At 64.4% G+C, this 15,354-nt stretch overlaps 1 protein-coding gene across 1 annotated transcript in view; it reads left to right on the plus strand.

Moving 5' to 3' along the window:
* Nucleotides 1-5,164: 5,164 nt before the first annotated feature.
* The window catches only part of NSG1 (neuronal vesicle trafficking associated 1), a 17,078-nt gene continuing 6,888 nt past the window's right edge, over nt 5,165-15,354 (plus strand). The window contains exons 1-2 of the mRNA XM_036420678.2: nt 5,165-5,314; nt 7,304-7,420. Of these exons, the coding sequence (XP_036276571.1) occupies nt 5,186-5,314; nt 7,304-7,420 (246 nt within the window). The 5' untranslated portion in view covers nt 5,165-5,185. The remainder of the gene's footprint in view (nt 5,315-7,303; nt 7,421-15,354) is intronic.

A 15,354-nucleotide genomic window follows, 5' to 3' on the forward strand; every position in this document is an offset into this window, starting at 1 on the left:
GGGGGCGGTGACGGGCTCTGGAGGGCCTGAAGCTGCCACGGAGAGGGAAGGAAAGGGCTGAGGGGCCGAGGGGGCAGTGCCCGCTGGCCGGAGGGATCGGAGTCCACGAGCTGAGCACGGGTGTCTGCAGGGCAGCTCCAGCCTGGGGAGGGGTGGCACGTGGAGGGCACAGGGGGAACCAGCACCGCAGGCTCCTCCTTCACTCAGGGCCCTAATCCTGCCAGGACACACGCCCACCACCTCGTCCCGGCTCTGGCCTGCGCTACCAATAAAACCACAGGGTATGGATTAGAGGTCAGAGCCGTAATCACAGGCCAACAGGCGCTGTGTGTGGTTTTTTAAATAATGTAATATCAACTCATTTGACTCTCATAACACCACTATGATGGAGGTATCATCATCTCCATTCTTTAGATGGGGAAACGGAGGCACAGAGAAGTTAAGCAACCTGTCTAAAGTCACACAGCGAGGAAGGGGCAGAGACAGGATTGGAAATCAGACGGAGTCCCCCTGCCTCCCGCTGTGGCAGTCAGCACTACGAGCGTCAGGACAAGGGAAGCAGTGACAGGCTTGGACTTGGAAGCCACCTCAGGCTAAGGGGGGATTGGGAGGGGGGGGGGGGGAGCAGCCGTGGCTGCCCAGTGCAGGGTGGCTGGGGCCGAGTGGTTGCTATCGCCCCAGCAGTGATGGGCCGGTCCCAGGATCGGTCAGCCTGGAAGAGTCATTCAGAAAAACCCAACGCGTGAGCTTAGGGGTCAGAGACTGTGGGTGCTCAGCCAAAACCAGGGTCCTGTCTACCTCATGCTGTGCGCTGCAGAGACCTCCGCCTGCCTGTCCTGCAGCCACCAGTGTCCACTGTCCCCCGTCTGTGACTGCGGCCTCTCAGCCTGGCCTCTGGCTGAGACCCTCCCTCTCAGAGCATCCACGCAGGCTGAGCTCCATGCTGCCGGGACCTGGAGCCACACCTCGCTGGCCAAAGACGTGGTCGGATTCAGGACGCTGGGGCGAGAACCGTATGCTGGTGATCTGCGTGGCCCCGAGGCCCGAGTGCCTTTATTTATTTTTATTTTTTAAAATATATTTTATTGATTTTTTTACAGAGAGGAAAGGAGAGGGATAGGGAGTTAGAAACATTGACGAGAGAGAAACATTGATCAGGTGCCTCCTGCACACCCCCTATGGGAGATGTGCCCGCAACCAAGATACATGCCCCTGACCAGAATTGAACCTGGGACCCTTCAGTTCGCAGGCCAATGCTCTACCCACTGAGCCAAACCGGTCAGGGCCAGAGTGCCTTTATAAGAGGCACTGACTAAGGAGGCGCGTGCCCCGGAGGCAGAGGCTGGGGTGATGTGGCCACAGCCGAGGCATGCCGGGGCACCCGAGGCCGGCAGAGGCAGGGACAGGCTCTCTCTACAGGCAGCGTGGCCTGTGGGCGCCTTCATTTTGGATCTCTGGCCTCTAGAACGTGGAGACCTCGCATTTCGGCTGCTTTCAGCCCCCAGGTTTGTGGCTGTGTCTGTGCATTCTGTTCCCACCCGGAATGCCTTCCCTGAGCACAAAGCCTGCCCTGCGTCCCCCAAGCCTCTCCAGGGGACCCCGCCCTTCACCCACAGGTCCCCCCACTGCCCCCGGGCTCACTGCTCCCCTCAAAGACTGGCTGGCGGTTTCCTCTCCCTCCTCCTAAGCTCCCGGCGGGCGGGCTGCGTGCTACGCCTTGGCATCGCCTGTGTGTCACTGTCACAGGGCCTGGCACAGTTTGGGCACCCCCAAACCCACAGAACGCAGGTGCCAAGTCCAGCGAGCGGCGCCAGTCAGAACCAGGGACAGCGCCGTGACCGTTCACGGCCCTCCTGGTCTCTGTCCTCGGCTGGCAGAGGCCATGGGAGGGCAGGGCGCCCCGGGGGTTAGACAGCCTGCCCCCAGCGCCCCGAGCGGGCTGACCACTCGTCCTCGCCCGCTGCCTGGGCCCACGTGACACCTGCTCACAGCGCCGCCTCCTCGGCACCTGAGCCGCTGTCCAGGGGCCTCTGAGGAGGGAGCTGAGCCCGGAGCTGGGGCTGCGCTGCCCAGGCGGCCAGGGGCCCTGCGGGCTGCCCGGGACCCAGGCCTCGTGGGGCCGCGGGGACCGGAGCTGGTGGAGAGGAACAGTGACCTCCTCTGAGACGGGCGGGCCCTCTGCGGGTTTGGAAACCAGGGCACCCCCGCCAAGCGGCTGCTGGCGGTCATGGTTCCGGCTCAGCACAGCGGGCAGAGCCAGGCCCCCTGGGGTTAGTGTGTGTGTGTGTGTGTGTGTGTGTGTGTGTGTGAGAGAGAGTGTGAGTGTGAGTGTGTGTGTGTGTGTGAGTGTGTGTGAGTGTGTGTGTGTGTGTGTGTGTGTGTGAGAGTGTGTGTGTGTGTGAGAGAGAGTGTGTGTGTGTGTGTGAGTGTGTGTGTGTGAGAGAGTGTGAGTGTGTGTGTGAGTGTGAGAGTGTGTGTGTGTGAGTGTGTGTGTGAGTGTGAGTGTGTGTGTGTGAGTGTGTGTGTGTGAGTGTGTGTGTGTGTGTGAGTGTGTGTGTGAGTGTGAGTGAGTGTGTGTGTGTGTGAGTGTGAGTGTGTGTGTGTGAGAGTGTGTGTGTGTGTGAGAGAGTGTGAGTGTGTGTGAGTATGTGAGTGTGTGTGAGTGTGTGAGTGTGTGTGTGAGTGTGAGAGTGTGTGTGTGTGTGAGTGTGAGAGTGTGTGTGTGAGTGTGAGAGTGTGTGTGAGAGTGTGAGAGTGTGTGTGAGAGTGTGAGAGTGTGTGTGAGAGTGTGTGTGAGTGTGTGTGTGAGTGTGAGACTGTGTGTGTGAGAGTGTGTGTGAGTGTGTGAGTGTGTGTGTGAGTGTGAGAGTGTGTGAGTGAGAGTGTGTGTGTGAGTGTGAGAGTGTGTGTGTGAGTGTGAGAGTGTGTGTGAGAGTGTGAGAGTGTGTGTGAGAGTGTGAGAGTGTGTGTGAGAGTGTGTGTGAGTGTGTGTGTGAGTGTGAGACTGTGTGTGTGAGAGTGTGTGTGAGTGTGTGAGTGTGTGTGTGAGTGTGAGAGTGTGTGAGTGAGAGTGTGTGTGAGAGTGTGTGTGAGTGTGTGTGTGAGTGTGAGAGTGTGTGTGAGTGTGTGTTCTCTCCTGGTTCTCCGGCGGCCGGTGGGAAACGGGGTCCATGCCCGGCAGGGGAGCCCAGGCCAGGCGGTGACAAGGCTTCGGGCCGGCATTTCTCCAGCCGCTGCCTCCCTCCCGGGCTCCCGGGCTCCTGGGCTCCCACCGCCCGGCTGGTTGGAAGTCCGCAAAACAGGGCCTTCCTGTGGGCAGCTGCGCCCGCGGGGCCCACGGAGCGGGCAGTATGGGGGGGGGGGGGTCCAGGGCAGGCTACACCCCCTCCTTCATCCCAGGCCGAGGCGCGGGGATGCCCGCGGCTGAGGCTGCGGAGGGGACCAGAGCAGAGAAACCTCTCTCTCCCGCCACGCCACCCGGTGGGTGCCCGGTGCGCGCACCCTGTGCCGTGCGGGGAACACCTCCGTCTTTCTGCCCCGGGGGACCGCCCCGCTCTGCAGGGCGCCCCCACCTGCACCACCCAGCCCGGCCCCTCCTCTCCTCTCCCGGCGGCCGCCCCCTCCTCTCCCGGCGGCCGCCCCCTCCGCAGGCGGACGCGCCCTCTGCGGCCTCCTCCCTCCAGCTGCGCCCTCCCCGCCTCCTGCCATCGCCCCAACCTTCCCATCCTCCAGACCCCCCCCCCCCCCGCCGTCAGAGCGGCTGCAGACGGCACCTCCCCCACTTTCGGGGTCACTCCATCCCTAGGGTCCCCCCCCCCTTTTCCGCTAGGACTCGCCCCGCGCCCCGGGCACCGCCCAGGGCTGCCCTCCACCCCCCTGCGCGCCCCTCCCCTCCGGGTGCAGCGGGGTCCCCGGGGAGCGCCCGTCCCGCCGCCCCGGCTCCTTTGTGCGCCGGGCGCTGCGGCAGGGCGGGGGGGGGGGGACGGGGGGAGGAGGGAGGGGAGAGGGAGGAGGGAGAGGGAGGAGGGAAAGGAGGGAGGAGAGAGGGGAGGGAGGAGGGAGAGAGGGGAGGGGGCCGCCGAGCCGGATCGCTCGCTCCCGCGCGGCTGCGCGCCTCCGCCATTGCTGTCAGCGCAGACCTCGGAGCCGGTGGGTGCGGAGCCTGTGGGTGCGGGGCCTGTGGGTGCGGGGCCGGTGGGTGCGGGGCCGGTGGGTGCGGGGCCGGTGGGTGCGGGGCCTGTGGGTGCGGGGCCGGTGGGTGCGGGCGGCGGCGCCGGGGCCGGGGCTGGGGGGCCCTCCCGGCGGGGCGGGGCGGGAGTGGGGTCTCAGGCCCTTCGTCGCCGGCACCGGGGACGCGGGGACCCGCCGGGAGGCAGCGCCCCTCACCCTCCGCGGGGCGCCCCGCGCTCCGTCCGGGGCCCCGAATCCGTGTGGGCCCGGCCCCCGCCCGGCCGTGCCCGTCGCGCCCTGCCGCCCGCCCCGGGCACAGGGGCTCGGGGGGCAGCGGCGGGGGCACAGGGGCTGGGGGCAGCGGCGGGCAGAGGGGCTGAGGGGCAGCGGCGGGCAGAGGGGCTGAGGGGCAGCGGCGGGGGCACAGGGGCTGGGGGCAGCGGCGGGCACAGGGGCTGAGGGGCAGCGGCGGGCAGAGGGGCTGAGGGGCAGCGGCGGGGGCACAGGGGCTGGGGGCAGCGGCGGGCACAGGGGCTGGGGGGCAGCGGCGGGCACAGGGGCTGGGGGCAGCGGCGGGCACAGGAGCTGGGGGGCAGCGGCGGGCAGAGGAGCTGGGGGGCAGCGGCGGGCACAGGGGCTGGGGGCAGCGGCGGGGGCAGAGGGGCTGGGGGCAGCGGCGGGCACAGGGGCTGGGGGCAGCGGCGGGCACAGGGGCTGGGGGCAGCGGCGGGCACAGGAGCTGGGGGGCAGCGGCGGGCAGAGGAGCTGGGGGGCAGCGGCGGGCAGAGGGGCTGGGGGCAGCGGCGGGGGCAGAGGGGCTGGGGGCAGCGGCGGGCACAGGGGCTGGGGGCAGCGGCGGGCACAGGGGCTGGGGGCAGCGGCGGGCACAGGGGCTGAGGGGCAGCGGCGGGGGCACAGGGGCTGAGGGGCAGCGGCGGGCACAGGGGCTGGGGGGCAGCGGCGGGCCCCTCCGGTGACCCCCCGGCCCCCGCAGCGCAGCCCGGTCCCCGCAGCCATGGTGAAGTTGGGGAGCAATTTCGCGGAGAAGGGCGCCAAGCAGGCGCTGCTGGAGGACGGCTTCGACACCATCCCGCTGATGACGCCCCTGGATGTGAACCAGCTGCAGTTCCCGCCGCCGGACAAGGTGAGGGCCTGCACCCCGCGGCCGGGAACCCCGAATCCTGGCGGCGACAAAAGAAACCCGCCGCGTGCGCTGGGGCCGCGGAGCGGGGGGCGGCCGGACCCACCCGAGGGAGGACCCCACCCCCAGGATGGGGTTCCGGATGGGGAACCGGCCCGGAGAGGACAGCGGCGAGCACACAGCGGAGCGCCCGGGAATGTCCCCTCCTGGCTTCCATGGGAGTCTTGTCCGAGGGTGTCCTGGCCCCGCAACTGCCCCTGCCCTGCCCCTGCCCCTGCCCTGCCCCTGCCCCTGCCCCTGCCCCTGCCCCTGCCCCTGCCCCTGCCCTGCCCCGCTCCTGCCCCTGCCCTGCCCCTGCCCCTGCTCTGCCCCTCGGTGCCAGGGGCTCTGGGTCTGGGGTGAGCGCAGGCGCCGCTGCCCCTGTGCCTTCCCAGGAGGTTCCCTCTCAGCCGGGTTTGCCCCTTTGCGGAGCGGAGGCCGGCCTGCAGGCCCGGTGGGGGGTGGGGTGGGGGTGGAGTGGGGGTGGGGGCCCTCCCAGGGGCTGAGCCCTCTGCACCCTCCCCCCATCCCGCGCGGAGGATGCTGCGGGCTGTCAGCGTGCGGCTTGCAGCCTCCTTTGTTCCTTTGTGAATCTCCCAGCGCCCCTGCCCCTCCGCGTGAGCGGCCCCGGAGGCGGCTCCCCTGCCTGTAAAGAACCGTCTTTTGCTGAATGCAGCATCCAGTCAACTGATTTGTGTTCCTTAGGGATGATGTTTTCGGGAATCATCACTTAAATAGGTAGATAGGATGCTTAAACATCCACACAGTGGTAAAACATGAACCTAGAACAATAAACCATGTCCATCCTCACCCCTTGCTGCTTCCTCAGACCACCCCGGGCACTGGCATGGCCACGGGCACGGCCGGAGCACGCTCTGTTCCCAGCGAGCACATTTGCATTCACTGTGTCATTTCGTCCCGGTGTGGGGGGGGGGGGGGGGGGGGAGGCTCTGGCTGGGGCTTGGCTGTTTCCTGGCCATGTTGGGGATTCCTGGGGGGGCCTCACTCCCAGACCACCCTTCCTGCCCTGGGCCCTCTGAGGGGGTGGCTCGGCCCTCCTGAGGGGGCTGACCCAGCTGTACTGTCTGTTCGGTTGGGGGGCAGGAGCGAGGTCAGCACAGGCGCTTCAGGTGAGGAAGGCCACCCGGTGCAGCTGGCCACGGGGAGCCCCTGGGCCCCCCTGATGGTCCAGGAGGGGCCTGGCTGCCTGAGGCCTCCGCCTCCGAGCTCCTCTACCCTGTCGGGCATCGCGCCTGCCCGGCCAGCACAGCCTGGCCCCGCTGCCCCGCCTCGCCCTCCCGCCTCACCCAGAGCAGCGGCTATGCCAGACCGCCGTGCCCGAGGCGGCCTGTCAGGGGCCTCTCCCTTCAGCCGGGCCCTCCTCTGGCTCCCTCCGTCTGTTCCATCCCAGGATGCATGGTAAACAGTTGGCATCTATCAGGGAGGAGGCCAGGTAGGCAGGACGGCCGGGACCACCGATGGAGTGGCCTCACAAGCTAACGGTCTCCCAGCTCCAGGCCTGTGTGAACAAAGGGACCCCTGGCCAGGACGCCCGGAGACAGGAACCGAGCAGCACTGAGAGCTGGTCTCACAGATTTCTGAGGCCACAGATGAGGAAACTGAGTCAGAGAGTTAGGAACAGGACGTGGCCACCGGGAGGTGGACAGGCCCTGCCCCCCCCCCCCCCCCCCGGCCATGTGGCCTCGTCCCAGGGGCCTAACCCCTCCGCCCCTCCGTTCCCACCGTCCTCCGGGGCTGCCCTCAGGGGCGCTGACCGGTCCCTTCTCGGCAAGGCCTGGCTCCGAGGGGCGGCCAGGAGGAGGCGGCGGCTTCCTGGAGGAGGGGCTTCCTGGCGAAGGGGTGACCTTGGCCGTGAGCCTCCTCCTCGGCCAGGTGTGCCCGGAGGCCCCCGGCTGCCCCTCTGACCACACGGTCGCTTCTCTCCCGGACAAGGTGGTCGTGAAAACCAAGACCGACTATGAGCCCAGCCGCAAGAAAGGCAAAGGCCGCGCCCACAGGATCGCCGAGTTCACGGTCAGCGTCACCGAGAGCATGTCCGAGAGGTTCAAGGTGAGCGGCCGGGCGGGCGCGGCGCTGCCGGGCCCGGGAGGGTCCCGAGCACAGCGGTGACCGGGCAGGGACCGACAGGACGGGTCTGGGCTGCCCCAGCTGCCCAAACCACTGGTGGTTCAGAAAACTCCTTCCTCTTCCCAAAGGGTCACGCATTACTTAGTTTTTGTTTTGTTTTTAAATATATTGTATTGACTTTTTACAGAGAGGAAGAGAGAGGGATAGAGAGTTAGAAACATGGATGAGAGAGAAACATCTATCAGCTGCCTCTTGCACACCCCTTACTGGGGATGTGCCCGCAACCAAGGTACATGCCCTTGACCGGAATCGAACCTGGGACCCTTCAGTCCCCAAGCCGACGCTCTATCCACTGAGCCAAACCGGTTTCGGCTGCTTAGTTTTAATCATGGGGGGACCCACCCCTAAACTTTCCGTTAGCAAAGGTCGTCAACGTGAAAACCACTCAGCATGCAGGAACGCTGACCCCACAGCCCGCGAGGAGGGGCGGGGGGTGACTGGTCCGTATTCCCTGCCTGGCACAGACCGCGCCCCCACTCGCGCCAGCTCGTATTCACGCCCTCCCCTCCCCGCCTCAGTTCCCACAGTCCTCGGGGCTGCTGTCAGGGTCACTGACCGGTCACTTCTCGGCAAGGCCTGGCACCCAGGGGGTGGCCGGGAGGAGGCGGCAGTTCTCCCCATCTATAGAACGGGGTGACCCATTTTGCAGATGGGGAGATCGAGGCACAGAGCAGTCACAGTTCTATGTGGTGGGCCAGCGCCCTGAGCTCTGTGCTCGCCTCCTCTCGCCGCCTGCCCTCCCTCATCCCCCATGTGTTCACTTTTGGGGGGGGGGGAGCATTGCTCTGGGCTGTTTCCCAGGGAGGCCCAGCTGTTGAACAGGGGGTCCCTGCCAGGCCTGGGTGCTCTGAGGTGCCCATGGCTGTGCTGCCTGAGGGGCCAGTTCGGATGCGGATCTAGAAACTTCTCTTCAGGAAACACAGATGCGAAAGGGTGGCCCTCACTGGGTTGGAAGGTGTCGCCTGACCCTGAGGGGGGCCCTGGTGCTCCTGGGCGCCTGAGCTCTGCCCTAGAGCGTCTGCCACGGAGGCCGTCCCAGCTCGGGGGGAGGGGGGGTTGGTAATAGCTGAGAGCGAAACCGGAGGGGGCGAGGGGGCTGGGCGGGTCCCTCCCCGCTGCCTCACCCGGTGGAGAAGAGCCCTCAGAGGCCTGCCTGGCCCAGGGGTCCCCTCAGAGGTGCTGGGGACAGGATGCTGTCTGTGTGAGCTCAGCTCCTGCTCCCCCAGCCCGCCCCGAGGTAAGTGCTGTGAGCCGGCATCCTGCAGGCGGGGAAGCTGGGCCCAGAGCCATCTGCAGCCCTGGCCCCTGCCGGTGGGCTAAGGAGAGCCCGCGGCTGGTGCTCTGACGGGACCAGGTTGCACAGAGTCGGGGTCAGCACGGCCCTTCCTCCCTGGCCACCGGCCTGGCCTCCCCTGCTGCCCGCTGGGCCTGGGACCGGCTCCCGGTGGAGGCAGACGTGACCTGGATCTGAAGGTCACCGTGGCCGTCATCGCCTGGGGGGCGCCACCTGCACACCTGAGTCTGTCTGGGTTTCCTGTCCCCGGTTGGACCTTCTCCTCTCCCTGCACCGGCGTGTCAGGACCACGGGGGGAGAGGGGGCACTGGAACGGCTGTCCCTTCGCCTGCCGAGTGCCCCTGGGTGCCAGGCGGTCCCCAGCGCCGGGTCCTTCCTGGGTGCCTTTCCCACACGGTCCGCTGGAGCAGGTCCCCGGGCCCCTCGGTGAGGCCGTGGGGGCCGCACCTTGGCACCGGGGCCTCCGGGGGGTTACCTGGCTCCGGTTGCCCAGAGCCTGGGCTCAGAGGCCCTCAGAGGCCTGTGCCCGTCCCCGCGGGGCCTCTCAGGGCTCAGGACTCCGGGAGGTGCCCGGGGAGGCGCAGGGGGAGGGGTGCGGGGCCCCACAGGGCCCCTGGGCCTCACAGGAGGCATCACTTCTCACCCAGAGGGCCGGTGACCCGCCCGGGCCTCACGGTCAGCGAGCGCCAGGTGGACGGGCTCACCTGGGGGCGCCTGGTCCCCAGCGGCACCGGGGAGGGGGCCCCTGGCTGCTCCCCGCGCACCTGCCTGGGGACTGGCAGGGGGCGGCCAGGGAGGTGACCCCTGTGGACGGGGTAGGGGGGGCGTCCTGGCCCCAGGTCAGGGCAGGCTCAGGGCTGGTGCTTTCTGGAATCACTGAGTGCTCGCCCTTCCGGAACATTCTCTCGGCCTCTCACTGCCTTCTGTTTCTGGCCTCTCTGAAGGCACTCCTGGGGATGGGGGTGGGGGGAGGCAGCCCTTCTTTTCCCTTGTTAATCCTCACCCCAGACTGTTTTCCCATTGATTTTTAGAGAGATTGGAAGGAGAGGGGGAGAGAAACATCGACATGAAAGAGCCTCATCGATTGGCTGCCTCCCACGTGGGCCCTATCCGGCCGGGGTTGAACCTGCAACTGAGGCCCATGCCCTGGACTGGAATCGAACCCGAGACCCTTCAGTCCTGGGGCCGATGCTCCCTCCACTGAGCCACACCGGCCGGGGCGGCGGGGGCGGGGGGGGGGGGCTCTTTCTCACGCCGGGCACCCCTTTTCCTCATTCTCTTGGTGACGGCCCCCTCTGTCCCCCACCGTCGCCTCCTCCCCTCTCCGCCTGGTGAGTCTCCGGAGGGAAATCGCGTCCCGTTGTCCCCGCACCGGCTGGAGCCTGGTCCCCGAGCGGCTGGTTGGCATCCTGGAGACCTGGTGTCCTCTGGGCACTGCTCGGTGATCACCGGGGTTAATCCCTTGGCCGCCAGGTTGCTAGGCTGGTTGCTAGGTGACGGCTGGCTGGGGACTGGCTTCCTGAGGCTCGGCCCCTCTGGATGGCGGCGGCCAGATGTCTGGGAGGTGTGAGTGCCGAGAATAAGCGTTTTTTAATTGGGGCCCTGGACCCACCCACGCGGGGCGGCCGTGGGCGCTGCTGGGGCAGGTCAGGCCGGTCCGGGGGCTCCTTGGCCGCCTCTCGGCCTCCGAGGTCCGCCCGCCCGCCCGCCCTGAGAGCTGGGGTTCGGGGTGAGCAAACCGCACCCCTCCCCGCCCACCCTGCCATGTTGCCGTCGGCAGTGATGAGATTCCAGGGTCGGCCCTGCGTGGCATGAATGTCTTTCACGGTCCCCCCCTCCCCCCAGAGTGGGAGAATGTTCTAGAAGGAGAGACCACGTTGGTGCAGATGGTCCCCATTGTTGGCACTTCTTTAAAAAAATATATTTTATTGATTTCAGAGAGGAAGGGAGAGGGAGAGGGAGAGGGAGAGGGAGAGGAAGAGGGAGAGAGAGAGAAAGAGAAACATCTGTGATGAGAGAATCATGGATTGGCTGCCTCTTGTGCGTCCCCTACTGGGGATTGAGCCTGCAACCCAGACATGTGTCCTGACTGGGAATCGAACCCGGGACCCTTCAGTCCACAGGCTGACACTCTATCCACTGAGCAACACCGGCCAGGGCCACTGTTAGAACTCGATGCTGCAGTGGTGGCGTCCTCCCCTCGCATCCCTGATGACCTTGAGCACCCTCTCAGGTAGCCCCGGGCGTGTTCAAGCCGCATCTGTTACATATTCATGAACTCGGTCAGCTGTTAAATATTCATGAACTCGGTCAGCGGTGCCCTGGAGCCCCTCATGGTGTGGCTGGACACCCCCAATCTCCGCCAGCTTCCTCGGGACCCAGTGCCGGCTGGAGGGGGCGGGCCCACCTGTTATTCCAGGAGGGACAAGGAGCGAGTGAGTCATCCTGGGGGCGGGTCTGTGCTCACCTTTGGCGGGTTACCTAGAACATGGAGGCACACAGCTGTAGACACTGGACGAGGTCAGGATCCATCTCCTTTTCTGATTGTTTCACTGCGTGGCTCAGCGGACAGGCACGTCTCCTTCCCCTCCCCCGAGTGAGAGCAGCCTGCCGCCATCCTCCCCGCCCCCCTTGGTCCCAGCTTCTCCAGGGCCATCTGGGTCTGTCTCCAGGGTGGGGCTCGCTGTGCCAATGGTGTAGGGATTATGGTCCGGGCGCTTCAGGAGCAGCCAGGGTGGAAGCAGACTGGGACCCAGTCCCTCCCACACCAAGCCCACCGGCTCTGTCCCCTGCACCCTCAGCGGCGGACATCAGGGTCCCACCCCGCTGGGCAGTCACCCCGGGAGGAGAAGAGGCTCCAGGAGGAGAGGAGGCCCTGGGAGGAGGAGGAGGAGGAGGAGGAGGAGGAGGAGAAGAGGAGGAGAGGAGAGGAGAAGGAGAGGAGGCCCAGGGAGGAGGAAGAGGAGGGGGAGGAGGAGGAGGAGGAGGAGGAGGAGGAGGAGGAGGAGGAGGAGGAGGAGGAGGAGAGGAGAGGAGAGGAGAGGAGGAGAAGGAGGAGGCCCAGGGAGGAGAAGGAGAAAGAGGAGAAGGAGGAGGAGGGGGGGGAGGAGGAGGAGGAGGAGCAGGAGGAGGAGGTGGAGAGGAAGAGAGGAAGAGGGGAGGACTGGAGGAAGGGAGAAGGAAAGGAGGCCTCCGGAGGAGAGGGGGCCCCTCGCCTGTTCCGGGGACTGACTGTCCCTCTCTCACTTCTTGGCTCCGTGAGCTCCTGATCCATGAGGCCCAGGATCCCGGATGGAAGGCCCAGGCCAGGCTTCAGGGGAGAGGCCCAGAAAGTGGTTCCTGACAGCCCACGGGGAGAGCTGGGGTTGTTTTTATTATCTTAAAAAGATTTGTATTGCTTTTAGAGGGAGAAGGAGAGCGAGGGAGTGAGGGAGGGAGGGAGGGAGGGAGAGACATCAATGATGAGAGAGATTCGTGGATAGGCTGCCTCCTGCACGCCCCACACTGGGGACCGAGCCTGCAACCCAGGCCTGTGCCCTGCCCGGGAATCCAGCTGCGACCTGGTTCAACAGCTGATGCGCAATCCCTGTGCCACGCCGGCCGGGTAACCTCTGGTTATTGTTAAACCTGGAGGGATGTGGTGCCCCGAACGGAGCTGTCCCAGTTCCGGGACAGGCGTGAAGATGCCCCTCCAGGACGGGGGGTCGGGTTCCGTGTGGCTTTGGGCTGAGATGTCGTTGACAGGAAGCGTTCTGTCAGCGTCAGGAGCGCCACGTGAGGTTCCGTTCGTGCACACGGCGCAGGGGCCTCCGCGCCAGGTCCAGTCAGCACCCGCCACCTCCCTTGTTTTCTCTTGTGACGAGAGCTTGGAAGATCTGTCTCACACGGACAGTGTTGGCACTGTGTCCCCATCTGCACGTCACATCTCCGGGACTCACGCCAGTGTCCCCCACAAAGCACAGATTCCTGACGGGGGCTGTGAGCTGGAACGGCCTAAAGCACGTGTGTCAAACACAAGGCCCGCGGGCCAAATCCGTCCCGCCAGGCCTTGCAATGTGGCCCGCACCGCGCTGTCATCACTGCACTCCGCTGCGTTTCCATCACAATGACAGTTTATGACTGTTCAGTAAACCATTCGGCCCGCGATTTAGGCTGGATTTTAGATTTTGGCCCCTTCTCTGATTGAGTTCGACACCCCTAGTCTAAAGCAAAGAGGCGATTACTATTAACTTTCACCAAGCGGCCAGGTTATGATGATCTCTGAACGCATAATGATCTGGCCACTCAGCTAAATATATATATATGTATGTATATGTATATATATATTAGAGGCCCGGTGTATGAATTTGTGCATGGGTGGGGTCCGGCCAGCCTGGCCAGGGGGAGGGGACATGGGCGGTTGCTGGTCGAAGGGACAATTTGCACATTAGCCTTTTATTCTACAGGATAGACACTGAGTGGCCAGATGATGATGCGTTCAGAGATCATCATCATCTGGCCACTCAGTGTCTATGGACGATTTTTGAGCGTTTCCAAGACCCCATGTTCAATGCACCCGCAGTGTCTTTATATTCATGGCGCTCCCAATGCCTGATCACATTCAGTTTTATGTGAACGTAACACCCCGAGAGCGTGGGCTTTCTGATAGCGCAGACACAGCTTGCTAACAGATGCACCGAGCACACGGAGAGGAAGGCAGCTGCTCAGCCAGCTCACAGCTCGCGGGCGGGATGCTGAGCTGGCTGGTTCTGGGGAAGGAGCTGGGGTTGCGAGGGGGAGGGAGGGGCCTGCTTCCCGGCTCCCTGCAAAACGAATGCAGCGCTTTTCCTGCTTTTCACCTTTGCGAGAACCCTCTTCTGATCGCTTCCCATCAGTGAAGACGGGCACGGACGCAGGTCTGTGATAGAGTGGTGTGGCGTGAACTTTCAGAGCGTACGGGACACCTGCAACCAGAATCTTGTGCCTTCGACCCCATTTACTTGTATTCTGCAACTTAGCTGAATTGTCGACGGATCCTAACAGGGTTCTGGTGGGGTCGTTAGGGATTTCTGTGTACAATGTCATGTTTTCTGTGTACAATGTCATGTCGTCTGCAAATAGCTTCACTTCTTCCTTCCCAGTGTGGATGCCTTGACTTCTTTTTCTTGCCCAGCTGCCCCGGCTGGGACTTGCAATACTGTGCTGACTAAGAGGGCAGGCGTGGGCGTCTTGTCCTGTTCCTGCTCTCAGAGGGAAGGCTCTTAGCGTTTCACTGTTGAGTGTGATGTCAGCTGTGGGCACCTCATGGACGACCTTTAGCATTGTTATCTTTTTAAAAAATATATATTTTATTGATTTTATACAGAGAGGAAGGGAGAGAGTTAGAAACATCAATCAGCTGCCTCTTGCATCTCCCCTCCGCCTCCACCACTGGGGATGTGCCCACAACCAAGGTACATGCCGTTGATCAGAATCGAACCCTGGATCCTTCAGTCTGCAGGCTGATGCTCTATCCACTGAGCCACACCGGCTTTGGCTATTGTTGTTATCTTGAGGTCTGTGACCTCCTCCCTTTGCTGAGTTTTTATCATAAACAAATGTTAATTTTCCTCAGATGTTTCTTCTGCATCCTTTGAGGTGACGGTTTAGTTTCCACCCTCCATCTTGTCAGTGTGCTCTGGCGCAGTGATGGGCGGGTGGGTGTGGAGCCAGCCTTGCATTCCTGGAATGCACCCTCCTTCGACCTGGTGCATGACTGGTGGACTGTGCTGTTGAAGTCACTTTGCTAGGATTTTGTTGAGATTGCATTCTCATCTGGCTTAACCTATCGTGTGCCAGGGACCTTTTTGGAATGGTGCACCCAAGTATAAAGCGTTACGAAGGAGATGCTTTTAATGCAGCAATCCTGACAGGGCCCGGGTGAGGCAGCCCTGCTGCTGTTGTCTGTGGGGACCCCCGGAAGCTGCCTCGTGGCCCCGAGGGCTGCAGCAGGGGCTGGGTCCCCGGCAGGGCGGTTCGGGTGAGCAGCCGCAGGGAGTGAGTGTGGGAAGGGGGTTTGGGTGGGATGGCGGCGGCCTCGGGGGAGGCTGTGTGGCCGACTCTGAGAGCCCAGCTCTGCACCTCCCAGAGCGAGCGCGGGAAAGACAGGTGACAGCTGCAGGGCAAGAGCAAAGCCTCTGCCTCCTTCCTCCTTCCTCCTTCCTCCTCCACAGCATCCGCTGGCCCTGGTGCTGGCCCCAGTGGTGTGTATTGGGAGTGGAGTCCTCTCCCAGCCAGTGGCAGGCAGGAGCCCCAGCCCAGAGGAGCTGAGCAGCCGGCGGAGCCTGGCTGCAGGGGCTGTCTCTACCCCGCTCCTCCTGCCCCTCTGAGCTCCTGGCCTGCAGGGTTCCTGCTCTTGTTGGAAAGCCCTGAGCCTGCTTGCTGCTCCCTCTGGACTACCTGCCCCTGGAGCACTGTCCCTCCCATGTCTGGACAACTTGACCTCCTTTTGTCACCTCCCAGCCTCACCCTCCGCTCCCTCTGCAGCCTCCCTGGGCTGCCCGGGGCCAGGTGGCTGAGTCCCTGTCCCCGGAACTGGATGGCA

The sequence above is a fragment of the Pipistrellus kuhlii genome, unplaced genomic scaffold (assembly GCF_014108245.1).
Source record: "Pipistrellus kuhlii isolate mPipKuh1 unplaced genomic scaffold, mPipKuh1.p scaffold_m20_p_1, whole genome shotgun sequence".
Classification (NCBI taxonomy): Eukaryota; Metazoa; Chordata; class Mammalia; order Chiroptera; family Vespertilionidae; genus Pipistrellus; species Pipistrellus kuhlii.